Source organism: Arthroderma uncinatum (genome assembly GCF_011692745.1).
Source record: "Arthroderma uncinatum strain CBS 119779 chromosome Unknown scaffold5, whole genome shotgun sequence".
In the NCBI taxonomy this organism is placed as follows: domain Eukaryota; kingdom Fungi; phylum Ascomycota; class Eurotiomycetes; order Onygenales; family Arthrodermataceae; genus Arthroderma; species Arthroderma uncinatum.
In genome coordinates, this window is record NW_022983867.1 from 692,999 (window position 1) to 714,255 (window position 21,257).

The 21,257-nt window shown below is 48.5% G+C and overlaps 8 protein-coding genes across 8 annotated transcripts; 4 read left to right on the forward strand and 4 right to left on the reverse strand.

The window, feature by feature from the left end:
* Positions 1 to 1,702: 1,702 nt before the first annotated feature.
* GIQ15_06605 (CipA protein) lies at positions 1,703 to 2,743 on the reverse strand (the record flags this gene model as incomplete). Its single annotated transcript, XM_033554022.1, has 2 exons — positions 1,703 to 2,650; positions 2,711 to 2,743. The coding sequence occupies 2 exons, from the start codon at positions 2,741 to 2,743 to the stop codon at positions 1,703 to 1,705; spliced, it is 981 nt and encodes a 326-aa protein (XP_033403537.1).
* Positions 2,744 to 3,744: 1,001 nt separating this feature from the next.
* On the reverse strand, positions 3,745 to 4,438 carry GIQ15_06606 (ARP2/3 complex subunit Arc18; the record flags this gene model as incomplete). The annotated part of the gene is made up of 4 exons (XM_033554023.1): positions 3,745 to 3,921; positions 3,976 to 4,250; positions 4,331 to 4,376; positions 4,433 to 4,438. The coding sequence occupies 4 exons, from the start codon at positions 4,436 to 4,438 to the stop codon at positions 3,745 to 3,747; spliced, it is 504 nt and encodes a 167-aa protein (XP_033403538.1).
* Positions 4,439 to 4,795: 357 nt separating this feature from the next.
* On the forward strand, positions 4,796 to 6,400 carry GIQ15_06607 (replication factor C subunit 3; the record flags this gene model as incomplete). The annotated part of the gene is made up of 6 exons (XM_033554024.1): positions 4,796 to 4,935; positions 5,004 to 5,091; positions 5,151 to 5,325; positions 5,394 to 5,771; positions 5,837 to 6,208; positions 6,363 to 6,400. 6 exons carry the CDS (start codon positions 4,796 to 4,798, stop codon positions 6,398 to 6,400), a joined length of 1,191 nt encoding a protein of 396 aa, XP_033403539.1.
* A 6-nt stretch (positions 6,401 to 6,406) lies between these two features.
* On the reverse strand, positions 6,407 to 9,286 carry GIQ15_06608 (membrane dipeptidase GliJ; the record flags this gene model as incomplete). The annotated part of the gene is made up of 5 exons (XM_033554025.1): positions 6,407 to 7,286; positions 7,337 to 7,475; positions 7,558 to 7,883; positions 8,582 to 8,836; positions 8,892 to 9,286. 5 exons carry the CDS (start codon positions 9,284 to 9,286, stop codon positions 6,407 to 6,409), a joined length of 1,995 nt encoding a protein of 664 aa, XP_033403540.1.
* A 990-nt stretch (positions 9,287 to 10,276) lies between these two features.
* Positions 10,277 to 11,611, forward strand: GIQ15_06609 (uncharacterized protein; the record flags this gene model as incomplete). Its single annotated transcript, XM_033554026.1, has 1 exon — positions 10,277 to 11,611. The coding sequence occupies one exon, from the start codon at positions 10,277 to 10,279 to the stop codon at positions 11,609 to 11,611; it is 1,335 nt and encodes a 444-aa protein (XP_033403541.1).
* Positions 11,612 to 12,252: 641 nt separating this feature from the next.
* On the forward strand, positions 12,253 to 13,932 carry GIQ15_06610 (peptidyl-prolyl isomerase cwc27; the record flags this gene model as incomplete). The annotated part of the gene is made up of 1 exon (XM_033554027.1): positions 12,253 to 13,932. One exon carries the CDS (start codon positions 12,253 to 12,255, stop codon positions 13,930 to 13,932), a length of 1,680 nt encoding a protein of 559 aa, XP_033403542.1.
* A 1,817-nt stretch (positions 13,933 to 15,749) lies between these two features.
* Positions 15,750 to 17,736, reverse strand: GIQ15_06611 (RNA-binding post-transcriptional regulator cip2; the record flags this gene model as incomplete). Its single annotated transcript, XM_033554028.1, has 3 exons — positions 15,750 to 16,729; positions 16,805 to 17,333; positions 17,389 to 17,736. The coding sequence occupies 3 exons, from the start codon at positions 17,734 to 17,736 to the stop codon at positions 15,750 to 15,752; spliced, it is 1,857 nt and encodes a 618-aa protein (XP_033403543.1).
* Positions 17,737 to 17,856: 120 nt separating this feature from the next.
* On the forward strand, positions 17,857 to 18,568 carry GIQ15_06612 (uncharacterized protein; the record flags this gene model as incomplete). Its single annotated transcript, XM_033554029.1, has 2 exons — positions 17,857 to 17,984; positions 18,214 to 18,568. The coding sequence occupies 2 exons, from the start codon at positions 17,857 to 17,859 to the stop codon at positions 18,566 to 18,568; spliced, it is 483 nt and encodes a 160-aa protein (XP_033403544.1).
* Positions 18,569 to 21,257: the final 2,689 nt, after the last annotated feature.

Here is a 21,257-nt window from a genome sequence, read left to right on the forward strand (position 1 = left end):
GTGCAATAAACAACACTACTACAACACACACGGAGTTTCGGGGCTGGGTTTCCTCGCCCGATAGCCGTGGCACACTTGACATCGTTTCTTCCTGCGTTATAACGATTTTCCTGTGCGGTTGGTCCTCGATATGTGTCAATGTACCGTCTCCAAGGCACCCCCAGCGGAATCTCTTGATAGACAAATGGCATATGTTCTGCCTTTGCTTGCTGGGGCCTGAGTTCATATTCATGCTAGCCCTAGGACAATACACATCTGCGCAAGCGTCAGTTGAATTATTTCGCAAGTCCGGGCATTCTGGATGGACTCTCACTCACGCATTCTACGCCGATATGGGCGGTTTCGTTTTCCAGCCATACGGATGGAAGTCATTTCCAATCAATGCTAAACAGCTGCATTACTTGGTAACGAATGGGTATCTTGAATTCCCTAGGGTAACGAAGAGAAGTATTAGCGACAGGAATAAATCCAGTGGACTTGGAAGGTGAGTGGGTTATAATTAGATATAAGTATATGCTTATGTTACTTCACTGACGCAGAAATTATAGATTAATTACCATGTCCCAAATTCTCTGGTTCACCGTTACTGTGATCGCAAGAGCAACACAAAACCTAGCTATCACGACTTTCGAACTGACCACACTTGGATTCATATTTTGCACATTGGGGGCTGCCATTTGTTGGGCACACAAACCTATGGATGTGGAATCAGCGATCATTCTCGAATCCAAGTTCACTATGGGAGAAATTCTTATAAATGCTGGTGATGCCGCCTCAGAACCATACCTACGCACGCCTATGGACTTTGTCGACCGTGGAGAATGGATTGTTAATATCTTATGGACATACTGCGTGAATATCCTAGGACATATGGGTGTCATTTACCAACCGAAGAGAGTGCGTCCCATCGAACGCATTCCCTCGTTCAGGTTCACCAAAATCGGGGGAAATATTTCCGCCACCTTCAGTATGGCGTATTTAGGGATATTCTTCGCAGCATGGAATTTTCACTTCCCTTCTTATGAGGAGAAGCTATTATGGAGAGTAACAATGCTAGTTACACTTGCGCTGGGTATATTTGGCGCGTGTTTCCAGTCATCCTTTTGCGATACTGGAATCGAACCGAAAACAAAAAGGGAAATAAAAACCCAGATTCGTTCGATGTTCTCCCGAGAGGAGAAGGATCAAGAATTTGAGCGTCTCCCACCCCCAGTGACCAGCAAGGATCTCAGCCGCCAACCTAGCGAGGAAACCAGAAAGTCTTCTAACAAGGCTCAAAATCGTTCTTGTTGCAGAAGCTGCAAGGTGATAAACAATTCACCCGACAAAGACCCTACATTCGACGCGCCATTATGGTCTATAGTTGGCGCGTTAGCACTTTTTCCCTTATACGTTATTTGCAGAGTTTATATATTGGTTGAAGACGTTATTGGACTTCGCGAATTACCTGCGAGTGCGTTTCAAACAGTTAACTGGTCTACATACTTCCCTCATTTCTGATGGAGATGGAGCTGGATTGATTAAGGCAGAGAATTTATATATGAATAATATCAAATACAATATCAACATAGTTCTATAGACACGTTCACAGTTTATCTTCCGTCTCCCATCATCCTCGTCAGCTACCTAGTTCCAACATAGATAAGATAAAAGGCGGCATATGCAGCCTTCAACCTCAAGTCAGCGCGCATATTCTACCTAGCTAATATGTACGGATAAAACCTTCACTCTTCTCAACGGCAACCTTAGTTCGCTCATCAAAATCCTCCTTCGGTAAGCCTAGCACATCATTTTGAAGCCCATGAGTAGGCTCGAAACCAGCAGAGCCATTACCTGATCCTTCTGGATAAAATCCACGCGCGTACAAAGCCCTCACGAACCCTATCGGATTCCCCTGATGCATCAAATCCACCGCAACTTTATAGCGCTCATCCGAGGGTTCGTAAGTAATCTTCCAATCCTCTTCCTTAGTCCCAGTCGCTCGCAGGACGGACTGGAACATATCCTTCTGGGTCACGTAGAACGAAGAGAAGTAGACATTCTTGTTTTTGAAGCTTGAAAGAGTCGTGCTATCGTCGTCGGCATTGTCGGGTTTTTCCTTCAAAGCTAAGAGCTTAGCAACAGCCCTTCCGGTCTGATCCCACGTCGAAGTGTTGATGCGAGCCATGCCGTCGTCGTAGAAGATCACAGATCGGTTCTGAAGATCAAACCCGAACCTGTCACTGGTACCAACCAGGCTGAACTCGTACCAGAAACCAGACACAAAGTTAATCCAGCTGCTCTTTCCGAGTTCCTCGATACGCTTGATGACAGCGCGTTGGGCGGGCCCCATAAAAGCATCGTCTGCTGCCGGATGGTTTGGATCAAATCCCCATCCGTTGGGAATAACATAGGGCACACCAGCTTCAGCTGCTGCTTCGACTAATTTGAGTTGCGTATCACTGGGCGCGAACGGTGCCATCGTGACGACGAGTACATCCTTCCCGCGAAGCGCATCGACTAGGGTGGATTGGACATCGTAGTCGACTTTTGCGACTTTGACCCCATCTGGCATCACAGCGTTGCTGACGGTTCGGGTGACGGCGGTGACTTCATGTTTCCCAGCCGCGAGAAGCTCCCGGACGATGAATCTGCCAACGGAGCCTGTGGCCTGTGTAATTGTTAGCTTGGGTACGAATATATTTGGCTAATGGTAGGGGTCTCTGCTTACCCCGACAATAGCAACGTTCTTTAGGTATGCCATCTTGAGATAAGATTAGATAAGGTTTCAAAGGAATCAATGAGCAAGAACAATGGTGTATTGGATGTCTGGTTGAATTGATATTCAAGTATGAAGTTGATGATGATATTGAGAGCCAAAAACACATATTGACGGGATTCCACAAGGCCATATTTATATTGCTGCTGTCGTGTATCATGGTTGCCTTGACGGCGATAACTTCATAGAAATTGAGGACGGGCAAAGTAAGCTCCGACAATCCGGGCAGCTAAATTCCGTTCAAGGATTCACCGATCTGGTTGTTTGTAATTGTTAGCGTGTCTGCTTTGAAATGCGTATAGATGCTTTGAAATTTACATCGGGAGGGCTCGGGGTTAACCTGATGACATAATCAAATCATTCAGTAAATCCTTTTAAATCCGACAAGTGAGCTCGGACTTAGTGATGGGGTTATCGCCGCCATAGTATGTACGTAAACTCGCCCTGTTGACTAGGTAGAGAAAGCCTGCATGATGAACGGAAACTCGAGAGACCGACGGCCGGTTGTTATGAATGCAGGAGGGGATGTCAGAACCCCGCTGTAAGCTTAGGCTGGATAAAGACCACCAGGATCCTAATAAGAAATATGATTTATTCGTTTGTTGTATGCTCATAAAAAATAGATACACCCTACTCATATTCTTGCTTCCAAAGTTTCCTCATAAAAAGGCCAAGCAGGCTCAGAGTGCAGGAAACAAGCTTGGATCCAGGATATTGCGTAGACCATTTGCTGAACAAGGATTACAGGGACTTGCCCATGAACTTCCGTTTCGAAAAGCTTAGCCACCACTTAGGTTGCAAGTCAGTTAGCTTTCATATCTAGAGTAAGATTCACTCAATGAGGGGTTCAAGCTTACCTTAGATGGCCCTTCGCCTCCAGGATATAATCTAGTATGAAGTCTGATTGCAAGTTCTTGTCGTACTTGTGAAATATATCTAGATTGAGAATACGTCAGTGAATGGTCCCTGGATCTAGCCGGCCATGGCTACATGGGTATTTCAAAGACATGGGTAATGGATATAAAGTCGTGGGGGGTAATGTTAACATACTGTCTCAAAGCCTCAGCATCTTGACGATCCTTTGGAGGCTCAAATGCTTGGTTGAGGGGAAATGCTGCGTCACCCGGTATCGCAAAGTGGTCTAGGGAGGCGTTGATAAGAGCCTGGAAACAGTCAATCATTGTAGCTGGTATACCCCTCCACCTTAAAAAGCTCACCTTCTCCGCTTCCCTCGACGCCATGTTTGGCTTGACTTTCCCCAGACACTCGCTCACAAATAATATGCCGTAAATCATCATCCGGTCTGCAGGACCCTTAATTTCAAAATTCCGGAAGAACGTATTCGCCCGGTATAGGGAGAGAACTTCATCAAGACAGTCATATGATTCGCTATCTGGGTCGATGTCGATGTCGGAGGATCCTGGGGGCAGAAGTGGTAGTGTATATGCCGGTCCACGTGTGCGAGTGCGGAGGGGGAGGATAGGGAAGTTTCCTATGCGTAGTGTAAGTAACTATCCTGTTCTGGGGTTTATTAAACAAATGATATCAGATAATTGCTGATATATGTCCTACCTATCGTCTGCACTCCCTCCTCATCGAGGAAGATAGAGTGGTATGCCTAGCAGCGGGTTAGGTATCATGCAACATAGCTAACACGGAAGAATTGGAGCTTACAGGCATTATGGCAGGAATATAACACGGCGAGAAAAAGTAACCTGGTAGGATATGAGTATCTGCTGCGTCAGGTATGCGCCGTCTGCTTGATATCGGCCTTCCAGGGGAGCTTCGTTGTATGGCGGGATGACATAGCGGAAGTCACGCAGTTGGAGGGATGGCGGAGTTTCGTTTCTCCGTCTCCGCCCTATTTACGCGGCGCGTCAAAAGTTGAAGCTATCCAAGCCCGTTGACGGTACAGAAAGTGATAAACGAGGGCCAATTGCTTCCCCCAAGCTACTATATACTTAATTTTGAGCTGTTTGGAACTGGCCTACATTTATCAACTGCTAGAAACGACCTGGTAGTACCAACGATACCGAAATGTCGGATTACGAAGATGATATGGACATTGATGCCCCGCCGGCCCAGGAGTCGACCGTGTTTAATGCTGATAGCACAGATGTGAAAGGCAAAAGAATCGTTGCTGATCTACCCGTTGAAGCAGGAGATAATCTTCCCTGGTGAGTTTGTTTCATTTATCTCTTGAAATGCTGTTTGATTTGAGTGTGGTCATTAACTCTGAGGAAAGGGTTGAGAAATACCGTCCAGATACGCTTGACGACGTCTCCGGACACCAAGACATCATTGCCACAATTAACAGATTTGTCGACTCAAACGTGAGATACACAACATTGTATACGAAATGGAATGCGCCTACTGATTATACCATATTTAGAGATTGCCTCATCTTCTACTCTATGGCCCTCCTGGAACCGGAAAGACTTCGACAATCCTCGCGCTGGCGCGACGGATATATGGAACAAAGAACATGCGCCAAATGGTTCTAGAACTCAATGCTAGTGACGACAGAGGAATTGATGTAGTGAGAGAACAGATCAAAACTTTTGCCAGTGCGCAATACGCCATCCCTCTCGGAAAACAATGAGACAAAGTGCTAATTCCGCATGTACTATTGCAGGTACAAAGCAAATATTCTCAACGGCGCCCTCGTCGGGGTCAGGCTTAGGTGCATTCAAACTTATTATTCTTGACGAGGCCGATGCCATGACTTCAGCTGCACAGATGGCGCTACGTCGAATCATGGAAAAATATACTGCCAACACCCGATTTTGCATTATTGCAAACTATACTCACAAACTATCACCTGCACTACTATCTCGATGCACACGGTTCCGATTTAGCCCCTTAAAGGAGCAAGATATCAGAAAACTCGTGGATATCGTAATAGAGAAGGAACAGGTGCAGATCCAGCCAAACGCCATTGATAGTCTGGTAAAATTGAGCAAAGGAGACATGAGACGAGCTTTGAATGTTCTCCAAGCATGTCACGCGAGTAGTATGTACCTTCTACATGGCACCACTTTCCATTGCTATTATTATATACTAATATACGCGTTATAGGCATGCCGCTCCCTTCAACGAAGGGTGCCACCAACCAGCCACCGCAAGAAAGAGAAACTATCACCGAAGAGACCATCTACACATGCATCGCTGCTCCACATCCAGCCGACGTCAAGACGATTCTAGAAACCCTCCTATCAACGTCAGACGTGACTTCATGTTTAAATACCGTACAAACGCTAAAATCCAACAAAGGGCTAGCATTGGCTGATATAATCACCGCGCTGGCGACGGAACTTCAGACTTTAGAGGTTCCTCCCCAAGTCCGGGTTTCCTGGATAGAGGGTTTGGCAGATGTGGAGTGGAGGTTGTCAGGGGGTGGAAGTGAGACCATTCAAACGGGTGGTATGGTCGGTGTTATACGCACCGGCTGTGAGTTAATGGCTGATAGAGACACGTTAATGAAAGAATAAAAGACCTGGTTCGGTCCTCCTTTATCACTATTTTTCCAACTTATATATATAGCAACGAGGTAGACTAGGATCTACCGCTATTTCCACAACACATATACCTAAGATAAGAACAGCAAACGACACAGCGGAGCGAAATGACGCAGAGTCATAGGCAATATCAAGTCTCAACATGGTCCTGGAGCGGTTTCACAGTTTTGGACAGTTCTGCCGCAGCTCCTTCCACAGCCTCCATAACCCTAAGAACATTACGGCCCATCAAATCCTTGAGGTCTTCAGCACTTACTCCCCGGTTGGCCAATTCCTGAATCAAAGCGGGATAGCGAGAGACATCCTCCAGTCCCTTGGGGGCGCTCCCCATACCATCATAGTCCGAGCCGATTCCAACATGACGGTAGCCGATCAAATTACCAATATACTGAATGTGATCAGCAACATCAGAGAGGGAAGCCTTGCCCGTTAAATTCAGATACCCCGGCAAGAAGGTCACCATGATAACACCGCCATTCGCCTTGAGCATATGCAATACATCATCCGGGGCATTTCTGGTATGTTTGCAGAGAGCGAAAGCGTTGGAATGGGAGAATATAACAGGAGCACGAGACGCCTTCAATGCGTCGCGTTGAGTGTCGGCGCTAGTGTGCGAGACGTCGACCATCATCCCTATACGGTTCATCTCTAGGACGAGAGCTTTTCCAGCCTCTGACAAGCCGCCGTGGAGAGGTTTCTTTGGGTGCTCACTATCAGCGTATTTGTTATGGCAGAAATGAGTGAGTGTAGCGTATCGGACTCCAAGCTGGTAGTAAGCTCGAAGAATGCTTGCGCTGTTTCCGATCTGGTGAAGACCTTCCACTCCCATCAAGCTTGAGATTTTGCCTGGAGACTGGACGAAGTTTTGCCTCACGTCTTTCGCACGTCGGGCTCCCACCAGGGTCTCAGGATATTCCTGAATCAGACGATGTACCAGATCAATTTGTTGGAATGTGTCATGCACACTCTTCGAGTAGACCTCGTCATCGTATTTATCAGATACGTCAGGGCTATGAGCAATGTTAGCCGTGGACGTATATCAAGCCATTAGAGAACCTACCAATCAACATAAACGCTCCAGAATTGACCTCCTACACGACCCTTACGAAGTCTAGGGAAATCAACATGTAAAGGAAGCCCTTCATTAACCGTGAAGTTTTTCTGGTAAATATCATTGTGGTAAAGGGTGCGGATGAGACCTGGAAAGTCATCGTGTGTATCTACTCCATGCGTGAGCCATGACTTTATTCTTTGACAGATGTTCAAATTAACCCAACTAACCTATCAATGGCGACTCCTGCATCAACTTATCCACGTCGATGGCTCTTTTGTCACGAGTAAGACGGCCATACGAGACACAAGCAAACAGGGCCCCGGTCAAACATAACAACTGAGCAAGCCGTAATGCCATGACACGCCAGGTAAGTCGTCTGGGGGCTTCACGTTGCTCTAACTCCGACTCGCCTTTAATAAGACTCTCCTTCTCCTCTGGTATGTCCATCTTGACCGTAAAAATAATCACAGCCGGGTGGCTTGAGTTGTGGAGGAATAGAATAACTAGTTTACGGGGAACACAGGTTGATTTATCGTCCAACTCAGCGAAAACACTAATCAGGAAGTATAAACTGTCAGCTCTTATGTTTATTCTAATCGACTAAATCTTGGACGCAGAACATATATATATAAAGATATGAATTTAATATTTAATATGAACAAAATACCCTGTTACATCTTTGCGGGAAAGCCTCGGCCTCCAGCTGAAACGCAGCCGCCGCACCAGCAAAATTCCCAGAAGAAAGTGCATTTACAACCGTCTTCGCAGCCAAAGAACAATCACCTGCAGCGAATACGCCCTTCACACTGGTCTCGCCGAACTGGTTTAGAGTACGAATGTCACCTTGTTCCGTATGTTCAAGTCCAAGTTGTTCGGCAAAAGGGCCATTCACTTCCGTCCTGGGCCCGGATACGAGAAACTATCGGAGCGCGCTAATGATCGGTACGATTATGGCGTCTCTACGGGACACAGCGGAACGGCAAATCAATGCCTATAAGCCCAAGATACAATAGCAAAGAGCGAAAAATAGGCCTAATATCGATGAATGATGATAATAACTAGGGAAACAGGCCATATCTGGCCTCTATATATGGGGGAAGGCGTAGCGTACGTACGAGCCGTAATCAAACAGATCTGCAGGGGGGGAGTGGCGTTGGCCTGATACTGCCAAGACGCCGTACACACGAAGATTCTGACAGAAACCCTTCAGAGACTTCCCTGTCATCATCAAGATGCACCGTCACATCTGACCCCTGTGGTTGCTTGACTAATTTTGTGATAGGGCTTGTGTTGAGTTTGAATTCCTCGCCGGGGTTTAAATCCGCTTGGATCGAAGCTGCGAGTGCGTCTGAGCCGTTGGTGTATATTGTCACTGACTTAGCCAGCCGTCTAGCACTTCTAGCAACATGAAGAGCAGTCTGGGTAGTCTCGAGGAGTTCAAATGCGAGAACTCCAGCCGATAAGGCATTACGCTCCTCATAGCCATGGCAGAAGAGGCAGTGGAAACTGAAAGGTGTATTAGATACGTCCCTGATTATCAGGATAAACGGAGGAGACTTACATTCCCTTTGCCCACGCGTTTTCAAAACCTTCAATGTTTGGAAACTTGTCACGTACACCAGTGGCTAGGATGACCTTTCGACCAAGCCACTGTGTGCCTGTGTTGTCCCATGCTGCGAAAACACCATCGGCTCTCTGCATTATGCCCTCGAGATGAGCCCCTTGGAACTGGACCGTCTCATAACGAGCAACAAGCTCGTCTCGAGAAGCCTTGCGAAAGTCGGCAGGATTTCGATGGTCCCAAGTTGGTACGTTATGCATATGGCTTGTGAAGCGGTTCCTATAGACGCCCGAGTCGAATATAAGAGTCGTGTGAAGTCTTCTAGAGAGGGCTAAGGCGGCAGCAAGACCAGCAGGGCCACCGCCCACGATGAGGACATCCCAGATTGATGTCATAGCTCCTGATATAGGGGCTGGACAGGAAAAAGGGTTGACACTGTAGCCGTCAACGAGGATGAGATATAAAAATAGGATGAAAAGGGTAGCAATGGCGTTTGTCATCAGGCGAATCGCTCAGGAGAGGACATGCAAATAGATCGAGCGTATCGATTCTTGCTCAGGTAGAGGGTATCATAAAGGGCTCCATGGTAGAAACCATCCCCCTTTTTATATTCGCCTTCAAGTAGCAACATTGCCAACAAACCAGCAATACCTGCTCATGAGCTCAATGTCGCCATCAGATGCCAATGGACGGAGCAATTAACTCTCCATTGAAACAAAATATTCTCCGACAGAGCTGATTTGAGATGGAAAGACTACCTTGCGGCCGCCCAAATGGCGAAGCGCGGAGACATCTCTTTAGCGCCGGAAACTTAGCTACGAGGGTTAAGTCTATGATCCTTGTCTGGATAGGAGTTGTCAGATATAACAACAAGACGGATGGACGAGTTGGTTCTCCATATCGTATAGTTCGCACCCCGGAGATATTGACATGGACACCGGAAGATACGGAACTCGACACGGATTCCAGGTGGATTTCTCCACGGATAGAAGAAAGCTTGTACGTATGCAGATCGACCCTGAGGCCCAAGAGCGTCTTGTATACGACTGACATTATCCATGACCCAAGAGCTTCTTACTTATGATCGGTGCTATTCATGCGGAATTAGACAAAGACGATATTAGGTCGATGCTTGATTCTCCCAACTAACCATTCTGTCAACCGGGTAGGGCGTGGATGCACCGTGGATACGACCATAACTAAATGCCGGTTAAGAGAAGCTTGCTTTTTCAAGGATAAGGGAAGCATTCTCCCCCACTATACAGCCCCTCAACGATAACATCCGACGGCTGCATATATATACAGTGGAAGCCGCTGTCTCTGTAGCCTTGTTTCTCCAGTCGCAACACCCCTCGGCGTGGCTTTGAACCGATATACCAGCCAACATGTTGAACTCAGGAACCTCGCTGCTGACGCTCTCTGCGGCCGTCACTCTTCTGGCTCCCGTCAGCGCTGCAGAGACTGTTCTGGGTGCTTATATCTTCTCTCGCCATGGAGACAGGACGTCCAAGTCCACTCCTCCCACCGTCCTGACGGATTTGGGCTATAGTCAAGTCTACAGCTCTGGATCATACTACCGAAACCGATACATCTCCTCCTCGTCTTCGTCTCAGGTGCTGGGAATTAGCCCGGACATCATCGCTCCAGGAGAGGTTACTGTTTCTGCTCCCCAGGACGAGGTTCTCCAGAAATCAGCCCTTGCTTTCTTCCAGGGACTCTACCCGCCAGCCGGCAAGGAAGCAAAGACGACTCTCCGAAATGGTACCGTCGTCCAAGCTCCAATGGACGGATACCAGTTGATTGCCATCGATCAGGTGCAGTCTGGATCTAACAGTGAAAATGTGGCCTGGCTACAGAGTGCCAGCTCCTGTCAGAATGCCAAACTCAGCAGCAACAACTATTTCTTATCGAATGAGTATAAGGAGCTACTTAAGTCAACTGATAGCTTCTACAAGTCCCTCACTCCGATGCTGGACCGTACCTTTGCATCGGACAAGATCAATTACAAGAATGCTTATACCATCTTCGACCTTCTGAACGTTGCTTCCATCCACAATTCATCAGACTCTTTCCCATCATCTGAGCTCTTGACTGATGCTACCTACTCCCGTCTCCAATCTCTCGCCAACGTTCATGAGTTCAGCCTGGCATATAACGCCTCGGACTCTATCCGTGCTGTCAGCGGATCCCTGCTGGCCGGTGAAGTGCTCAACTCTTTCATGGACACCATCAAATCCCACAAGACAAAGCCAAAAGTAAACGTTCAGTTCGGCGCATACGCCTCTTTCATGGCCTTTTTCGGTCTCGCTAAACTCCCCGCCGCCAACAACAACTTCAATGGCATTCCCGACTATGCCTCCACCATGGCCTTCGAGCTCGTCACCAATGCCACCACTTCCTCCGACTCCTTCCCGGCCGAATCCGACATTAGCGTGCGCTTCCTTTTCCACAATGGAACCACCATCCCCGGCTCAGCTGACACAGAGCCAGCCGTTTACCCTCTTTTCGGCCAGGAAAAGACTCTCCTGCCATGGTCAGAGTTTGTCTCACACATGAAGGAGATCGCTATCACGTCGCAGGACGAATGGTGTAAGGCTTGCGGTAGCGCCAGCAAGGATGCCCCGATGCCCCTAGCAATGGACCATCCAACCCATCCACTTCGGTCAAGAGCGACAACGGCATCTCCAACCCTGTGGCTGGTGTCATTGGTGCATTGGTAACTCTCTTAGTGGTATTGGGAGTGCAAGCTGCTGTTTTCTTCGCTGGTGGATTTACCCTTGCACGTAAGAATAGGGCCGGAAGCAATGTTAAAGAAATGTCTAAGGATTCTGTTTGAAGGACGGGGACGGAATAAATTATGAATTTACGGAAAATTCGATGCTCGACATGTTCTGGTGGCAGTTCTTACGTTTACACGAAGTATTGAACCAATATGTCTATACATGATACGATTTGATCAAAAATAAAAAAGATATACTTGATAGCTTAACAAATGAGTCGTCTGTTGTATATATCTCCTTGATGTTTCTATAAACTGCCCCGAACGGATATATTGTACATAGATGAGAAGTAGATGTCTTGGCGCCAAAGCTTGGTGTTTAGTGAGATTGAACATGCCCAGATCTTATCTTCAAGCTACACATTTGCCCATCCACCACTGCGCATGACTCTGGACGACGGAATGAATTTCATAATTAGTTAGGACTGTTAACCAAGGGTTGGATTGTTGATACCAATCTCCCAGATACAGCTGCACACCCTTACAGCCGCAATATCGCACCCAGCCGTGGCATCGAGCTCCGAGAGCGACAGCTCAAGCGTCCACCTATAGTTAGCACCCAAGAACGAGACTGAAGCCAATATGTCTGCTCATTATGATACCGAACCTCCTCCAACAGCTTCCGCTACGCTCCATACCACCGCCGGGCCGATACACATCTCGCTATTCGCCCGCCAAACACCACTGGCTTGCCAAAACTTCCTCCAACATTGTCTAGACGGATACTACGAGGGCACCACATTCCACCGCGTGGTTCCTAATTTCATCATCCAGGGTGGTGACCCCACCGGCACTGGCTCTGGAGGTTCATCTATTTACGAATACCCGGAGTTCGAATACGATCCGCGTGATGGCGAGAAGGTCGTGTTTAAAGATGAGGTTCACAGTCGACTACGGTTTAATAGGCGTGGGTTAGTGGGTATGGCGAAGAGCGAGGATGGGACTTATGGGAGCCAATTCTTCGTTACACTGGCAAATGCAGAGCGAGAGCTGAATAAAACATGTACGATGTTTGGCAGGGTGGAAGGGGAAAGCATCTATAATGTTGCAAGTATTGCAGAGGCGGAACTGATAGAAGGATCGGATAGGCCAGTTTACGCAGTGAAGATTACAGGGTGTGAGGTTGACCAACTGGGGCCGTTTGAGGGGCAATTGAAGCGGAGGGAACGTATTGCTGTTGCGGACAAGAAGACGGAGGAAGGGCCAGTGAAGGGGAAGAAGAAGAAAAAGGCCAAGGTGGGAAAGGCGTTGCTGAGTTTTGCGGCCGACGAGGACGAAGGGGAAGCCATTCTACCCACTAAGCCTAAATTCAACACGCGACTAGTCAGGGAAGAGGAGGAAGCTGCCTCGGTTGCGAAGAAGCAGAAACAAGACGAGAAGAGGAAGGATGCACAACAACGAGAACCAGCTCCAGAGCTTCCTCGTAAGAGCTCAGCTACAAAACCGGTACCTCGAGAACCAGATCCAAACACCCAGCTCCCATTACCAAACGCCGAATCACCGTCCCGCCCTGCATCTCCCTCAAGCTCGATATCAGAATCGCCGCCACCTCGCTCCCGTCGTCAATCATTGCTTTCCAAAACCAATGCGGAAATTGCCGCACTTAAAGCGTCTATGAGGCGAAGTACGGCTGTTGCACCCGTAGAGCCGGCAAGAAAGAAATCAGCCCTTGAGTCACTTATACCGGAAACGTCGATACGTGGTGCTAGAAAGAGATCGGCTGCTGGAAACTCTTCACAGGATGCAGTTGCATTCGATATGTTCAAAGCGTTCAAGGCCAAGCTTGAAAATGCAGAGACATCGTCATCTAAGAAATCGCGACGACATCATACATCTACTGACGATACCCCCTCCCAGCCGGAGAAAGGCAAAAGTATAGAAAAGAAGCAAGAGCAAGACGGCCAGGACGATGAAGAGGAACAGGTCTGCGATCTTCATTTCGTTGTGGGCTGCCAGTCATGCCGGTCTTGGGATGCCCCCGAAGTAGACGAGCCAAGGGCGGGTACAGATGATGACGATGTAGGCTGGATGACACATACGCTGCAATTCGGCAAAGATACACTTGGAAAAGACCTGAATTGGAAACGATCACATCAGCAGAATGATGACTTGGTAGTTATTGATCCGCGGCAGAAGGAGAAAGAGATAACTGGCGGCACTGGTGGGAGGAAGAGAGAGCGAGAAAGGAAGAGGAAGCTCGAGACAGGACAGGATAGGGAGTGGGACCGAGAGTCGAAGAAGTCAGGGAGTAATCGTCCTTGATCACGATGGCTTGTAAGAGTATAGACATAGATGAACATAGTTTAGTTCAATATAAACACTACCTTATTCGATGATGCAATACTACATGATACGATATACTGGAGCTGGTATACCAGCAATAGACAGCTAGGCTCAAAGTATTCAATTTCCGCTTCCCCGAGGAAACGTAGACGGTAGATAGGTAGGTGGTAAGTCGATAGGTAGATAAGGTAAGATGGGATGAGTTAGATGAGAGGTAGAGGAGAAATTATACACCATTTCAAACCATATCGGGAAGAGCGCCCCCCATAGCATTAAAAACAGGCTCCAACGAACCAGACAAGATGAACAGAACAAACTGAAAAGGAAAAACAAAACACAAGGCAAACAGACTGTGATATGCAAATGCAGGGCAGGACAAAAATAGAAACGCGATAGAAAACACTATCATATAATATACCTTTTCTCCCCTTAGTAAAAAAAAGAGACGAAGATAGGGGAAAAAAAGAAAACCGAAGAACAATCAACCCTTCAGATACCACAGACTAAACCAAACGATTAGGGCGGGACGGAAAGCCAGATAAGATGGGGTAAGTTGAGATGAGATGGAACGTAAATAAAGGCGGGAAGAGGAAAGGAACACGTAAATGGTGTTTTAAAAGAGATCTGTAACATCATTAAAGTAGTGACTTCAAGAAGGGAGGAAACAACCAAAAGACCAGTTAAAGCAAGGCAAGGCAAGGCAGCGGGAACAGGAGCGGGATACGGAAGAGGAAAAGGAAAAGGGGGAGAACGAACAAACCAAAAGCAGAAAGCAAGCAAAAAAAAGCAAACTAGCCTCCTCCGTCTTTCTGCAGAACATAGCTGATTAAATCACGGCGAATGGTAAATGGCAAAAACATATGGGATGCACCATATCACATTATCTTTTTCACGATATCCTCGTTTCATCCTTATCTTCATCCTCGAACTGGAGCTGGAGCTGGGACTCGTACTCGAACTTGAACCACCTTCACTTCCTTAGACGAACGGAATGGACGACAAATGACAAATGACAAGCGCCTGGCTCAACACTGAAAAATAAATGGCAAGCGGCAAATGGGAAAGGCAAAAGCGTGTATCATCCTATCGTTTCTTTGTACTCCAGTTTCCTCCCGTATTGATCGGTCATTGGAATGAGGCAGCGTAAATGTCGCTGGACGCTGGTATCGATGATTGGATTTGGATTGGATTAGATGGGGTTGCCCCGATCCAGCCACCATCATGTGGCGAGTGATGGTGGTGGCGGCTGTGGAGATTAGGATCTAACCTTGTCTTTAAACCAATTTGAAAAAGACGAGCAGACGAGCAGGAAAATAAATAAAAACTTTTTGATGAATCGGGCAAAAAAAGGTGTGGAATGGCGTCGACGGGTAAAACTGGGGTTATTGTTCGTTCCTTTTCTGCGGCTGTGGGGACTTCGGCTGGTTATTTGTTTTTTTGTTTTTTTGTGGATTGTAAAAGTCATTTCGTCATCCATCATCGAATCGTAAAGGGACACTGGGGTTGACATTGGTTGGTTGGTTGCTCATTCTCGTTTTCTCTTCCCAAGCTCAACTGCTGTCTGGTATATGTGGTTGGTCGTGTTTTCCTCTCCGCATGGCGTCGTCAGGTACGTGTGGTAAATTGTATTGTATTGTATTGTATTAAATTAAATCTCATGGCTTTTCTCTTTTTCGCTTATGTCTTTTCTTCGTGTCATCGTGGTATAGGGTCATGGATTCGTTCAGTATGGGCATACAGAGTTATCGATCGACTGGGTCCAGATTTTTCTTTTTTGTTTTTGATTGTTGGTACTCTTACTCAACAATAATCTCCACGCCAGGATTGCTTCTTAGCTCATCACTGCCGCGTTGCTGGTGCCCGTTTTGACGGCGAAATCCTGTACCTCGTTCTGGAGCTGGGCCTCTGGGTTGTCTCATGGGCATAGGAAGTCGTTCCTGGCTCTGGTTTTGGGTATCAAATCCAAGACCGATAGCACGGTTGGATCCGATTGCGCCGGCGGTGGATCCGGAACCGTTGTTCGATCCCGCCCCCGACGTGGGAAGATCGGAGGCATCCCAGATGCCGCGGGTGCGACGGGGAGAACCTGATGGACCTGTAACCGAGGTGCCTAATGATAGGCCGCCTAGGCTGTTGACAAGGAGATTGTCATCTACACGCTGCATGCCGAGAGAAGAGCCAGATGGAGTGGGCGTCAAGGTAGGGGTGTTGGAAGCACCACTTGTTCCTACATCGTATGCTTGCTGCTGTTGCTGGAAGCGAGCTCCGTTGGTCTGTAAAGCGGCAGGGAAGCTAGCGGAGGATGGAACGGGCGAAGGCGTGAATGAACGCAGATCTGCGAAGGATTTCGCAGCACGAAGGTTCTGGGCGTTAGCGTACCCGCCTGGTCCCGGCGAGTCTAAGACATTTAGAAAAGAGGACTGGCGCATGCCGCTGCCATATGCTTGTTGTTCATGGCGAGATTCACCAAAATCAATAGTAGCAGCGCGTGAGAGTCCACGGCGAGCAGCGTCAGAAGTGACAGTTGATGGAATGGCGGGGACTGGAGGGCTGACGTTTGTGCCTGGCCCAGCGCGGTAAACATGGACCTGGCGCTGTTCGCCAGTTCCGCGGGATGTATGGGCGAGACCCATGTTATGGGAGATAGTATGTACTATGCGGCGCTGGGCGGGAGTGAGATTTGTGCCGAAGATGAGAGCTTCTTTGCTGAGATCTTGTTTAAATAGAAGGAGCTGCGAGTAGTACTGCAGCGTCTGTGCATCATTCATGTCGACCTCTTGAGTGGAAATTAGCATATCAATATAGAAAAAAATAGTGTAAGGTGTGGATGTAAGGGCCGTACCTAGCTTACCTGCACGTTGGGAGACAGGCGAAGGAGAGGTAGCTGGCAAGTGTGAGGCCAACGAAGACATAGAAGTCTGATGTTGCAGCTGCGAGCTGGCCATCGGCCTATGCTGTTCCTCAAGCTGACCTCTACGTTCACGTTTCTCTCTCTCGATCCTCTCACGTTCCTGCGCGGGTAGCATCTTCTTATACTCAACCCTCAATTTCCTGCCCTGCAGTTCAAAATGGTTCAATAGCTCGATCACGGTAGCCGTCTCCTCGGCGGAGGTAAAGTTTGCAAAGGCCAAACCACGGAAGACGCCGTTATCAAAGTGGTAGTTGAACGCATATGGAAGCGGTAGGTTCATCTCGGTCATGAGCTGTATCAGCTGCTCTTTCTTCACCGCGAACGGGATATTTTTGATAACAATAGCGGTTGGTATGAGCTCATCTTCCGGATCATGGCTGTTTTCCGCGCGGATTTGGGGAGATTGCTGGTGCTGCCCGGGAGCTAGAGAGAAGGAGCTGGGAAGACTGTTCTGCTGGTCCAACCAGGTCTACAAATGGCAGTTAGCAGGCAACTCTAACTGGTAATTACGTGATGCAACTTACAGTGGGAAGCGCGGTGCGTGAACGAACATTCCTCATCCTCGATGTAGCAGTGGCAGAATTCACTCCCAACCCGCCCAAGCCATGCGAGCTGACACCGTTTGCATTCCACGTCTGAGCACCGGATATATCGTACTGGTAGGAGTTACTAGGCATGGTAGAGTTTAACCTATCTAGCGGGTTTGTGTCGTAGCGGCCGAGCGGTGGTTCTTCGTAGAGGGTAGAGGACATGGGCCCGTAGGCGTCGAACTGGCGCGAGTGCTGACGACGAAGCTGTTGCGGCGGGTGACGGTGGGAGCCGGGGGAGCGGGAAGAAGACGAAGAGTTGTACATGTCTTGGTAGCCACTCATGATGGCGGTGTTTCAGAAAGATCTAGGGACGCAGTTGTATTGGATAGCTGCAAGTTAACCCAAGAGCTGGCTAGACCTTGTGAGATAAAGAGACTAAGCTGCAGGTCAGGCAGGGGTGGTATGAAAACGAAAAACAACTGGGCCGACGCGCAGGGCAACGAGGACTGTCTAGAGGTATATCGAGCGGGCGGCGGAGGTCATCAGTTCGTCGGAAACGTCAAGGTCGTCAAGGCAACGAAGCAGGAGCAGTGAGCAAGCATATGCTAGCCAGCGAAAGTAGTCGTCTGCATGCGCACTTGTTTTCGTCCAGGGTGAGAAAAAAAAATCTAGCGGTGGCCGGAAACGAAAAGTAGTACAGCAGGTCGGTTGTCTGCTTTCCCCTCAGGAAGATATCGCTCACGCCTGAGACTGGACAGGAGTAGGGATGTTGGCGGTTGGTTTATAATACGAAAACAGGTGTGACTTTTTTTTGACTAGACAGTCAACGCACACCGGAAAAACGAGTAATCTCAGGATACCGACGAAACGGCCGTTGCAGCACACAGAGCAACCAGTCTATGGGGATGACGGACGGTCAAAGTATCCAGGTCGACTGATCGAGCCGGTAGAGGCGGCCTTTATCACCGGTGAAAGGGCGCAGGGCCAGGTCCGTCTGCCTGTGCCGTCAGCAGTGGACGACAAGCAGAGCCAGGCTGTCCGGGTCGACGAGCGACGAGCGATGGCCGAACCTCGCGAGCGGAAGAAACGGACGAGAGAAGCAGTGTTATCGAGCGAGCAAGAGGATGCAGCAGTGCTTGGTGGAGGATGGAGATGGAGAGGGAGGAAGAAGTGAAAAATCTCAGCGAGGAGGAGGAAGAAGAAGAAGAGGAAGAAAGATGCAAAGGGCGAGGTCGGGCGGTCACGAAGGGCAAAAAAGGCGTATTACCGTTACGCTTGCATACACCACCCAAAACCCACCGCCAAACTCACGACCAAGGAGCGCAACAGAACGAGATAGACGAGGATAGCACGGCCAGGAGAGTGAAAGAAGCAGATATTCAGTGATGAGACGGTAGACGAGCCCGTGAATAAAGGGATAGATGTGCTAACTACGAATAATACAGGCCAACTCCCCGCGGTATCGCGACCTTACGCCCGCCCGTCATCCATGGTCCAGGCGCAAACTCCGTATATCCAAACCCCCAGCCGAGATGATCAGGGCCTGCGCTGTTTGAGACTTGTCCAGGGGTATGCCCACACATTCTGGAACTCTTCAGCGCTCGGTTTCCATTCCCCCTTTTCCCTTTCTCTCGCCGTGGTGAGAATTCTCAATCTACACCAGACAGGAAAAAGAAACCATGCCAGGCGGGCCTCAACCCAAAATATGTCTTCGGCCATACAACTGACCCTGGGAGCGGGTTCAAACGTTAGCAAGCGTATATCGATAGTTCGATGCAGCCAGCTGGATAGCTAGGGGGGGAGAGAGGCGAGCTTTTGCTCCCTTGCACTCCTCGTCATCCTCGTCATCCTCGTCATCCTCGCCGTCCTCATGGCAAGTCCGTCCGCCTGTTTCATTCGTCTAAGCCCCCCCGTCTGCAACGTCCGCCACGGCCACTTGACCATGGCCGTCGTCCTGATCGTGAATGTGACCAGTTCCAAGATGTTCGCTTGGTGGCACGGCGGGAGGGTGCTCCAGCACTACCGCGATCGCTGACTGCACTGCTACTCTGCTGCTGCTGCTGCTGCTGCTGCGTAATCCGTGCTTGCCCAGATATTATATATACGGGGTCTTCGCCTTCGCCTCTCTCGCCTTGATATCAAGATCCTCCCTTTCGTCTCCCACATCTAACTGGTTCTAGTATATGATAGCGCTTCCCCCTTTCTTAGCTCCCGCACTGGTACCATACGTACCGACACGCAGGAGTCTATATCTCCTGACCACCCGATTGCGTCTGATCACTTCAGCCCTGGTCAGAGACCTCGACCTCGACCTCGACCTATGCGCGCCATACAACAAAAGAAACGATAAAGTATGGAGTACTATGTAAAGATCGAGGGCTAATGGTGCTAATAGTGCTGATAGTCTTCCGTCCCAACCCTGACGATCGCCCTGAGGGTTCGGCCAATGCGCTAAAAATTCTGTGCGGTTGTGCAATAGTTTGATGCATGAACAGGAGTACTTTTTATCTTATCGCTGGACTACCCGTACGGAATACCGGATATCTCACCCGGTACCCTCATTCCCCTTACTAGGATGCGGCTCGGCGATGAAAATATACAAACGGAGCTCTGCTGCGAAAAGTGCTGTCCTATCGCGACTCTGCCGAATCCTGGATAGCGCCACAACCTTGCGTACCAGACTGATTAGTGACCAGAGCACCGTTCGCATTATCATGTGTTGAGGTTGGTGACACAGCGTCAAAAACACGGGCGCCCATCGATGCCCATCGATACGATTACCCGGGCAACTGGATCATGCTATCCCTTATCTTGCATGATTCTCTCAAGGCCAGCGGACGCAGTATCACCAAACAAAGCTTGCTGGTTTGATGCACATGACCTACAAACAGAACTATATAATCCCAAACAATCGTTTACAGTGAGACTTGGTTGAATAAGGATGGGCAATACGGAGTACTGGGTGCGACCATTGTTCTATAGCTCAATGCGTCGGCAGTTGCTGGCTTTGTTAGAGGTTTGTTGATGCCTTTGTAGGCACTCCGTATGGGGTACTTTTCAACGGAAGAGCCCATCTTGAAAATATGGAGCAGTATCGTCTCCAGAGAGGATCAATTGTAGGCTCGGCCCAGTCGTCATATTCCTACCCCAGTAGTAGCCTCTTTCTATTACTGAGTATGGAATTCTACATTGGTATTCGACCATTCTCTTGTCCTAGTACTCCGTAAATCGTGTGATGGAGCTTGGTTTTTGCTCTTTCAATAATAATCACATGCGGGCCACCAAGCTGTCATTTGAGTCTACCCTCAGCCTAGGAATAGGAGCCAAATTCTTCTCTATCAATTCACCAACGGTTCAGAGGTGTCGGTCAGAGACGTAGGCATTTCTGGGAGCGTTAAGAAATAAGGGAGTGGTAAACGGGATTGACGTCATCGCATTGTATCCCGTATAGTTAGTGGCCGATGATTTTAAGAATATACATCGGGTCAGAGGGGAGATGAAGAGCGTGAAGGTGACTTTATGGCTTGTTGTGACTACTTTGTATATGCTTTCTATCAGGGCGGGGCCATATATAATACGAGTATTGTTCTGTCGTCCCTTTAAAATATCAGCGCGTAGGGAATTCAAAGGGATAAAGAAGTCCATGGAAGGCACACCCTCTCAATATAATAATAGCCCATAGTTTGATGTTGCGGCGTATCTCAATGCACCACAAGGAACAATTTAGGCTAGGTGGAGACCTCTTGTTGGCACCTAGAAGCTTCGGGAGGACGGAAGGCAACGGGTAGGCGGAAGGAAACATTCTAAAAGCAGGCCAGAACGAGTTATTGGGCTAGATCTCGAACCCGTACTCCGTAGCTAGG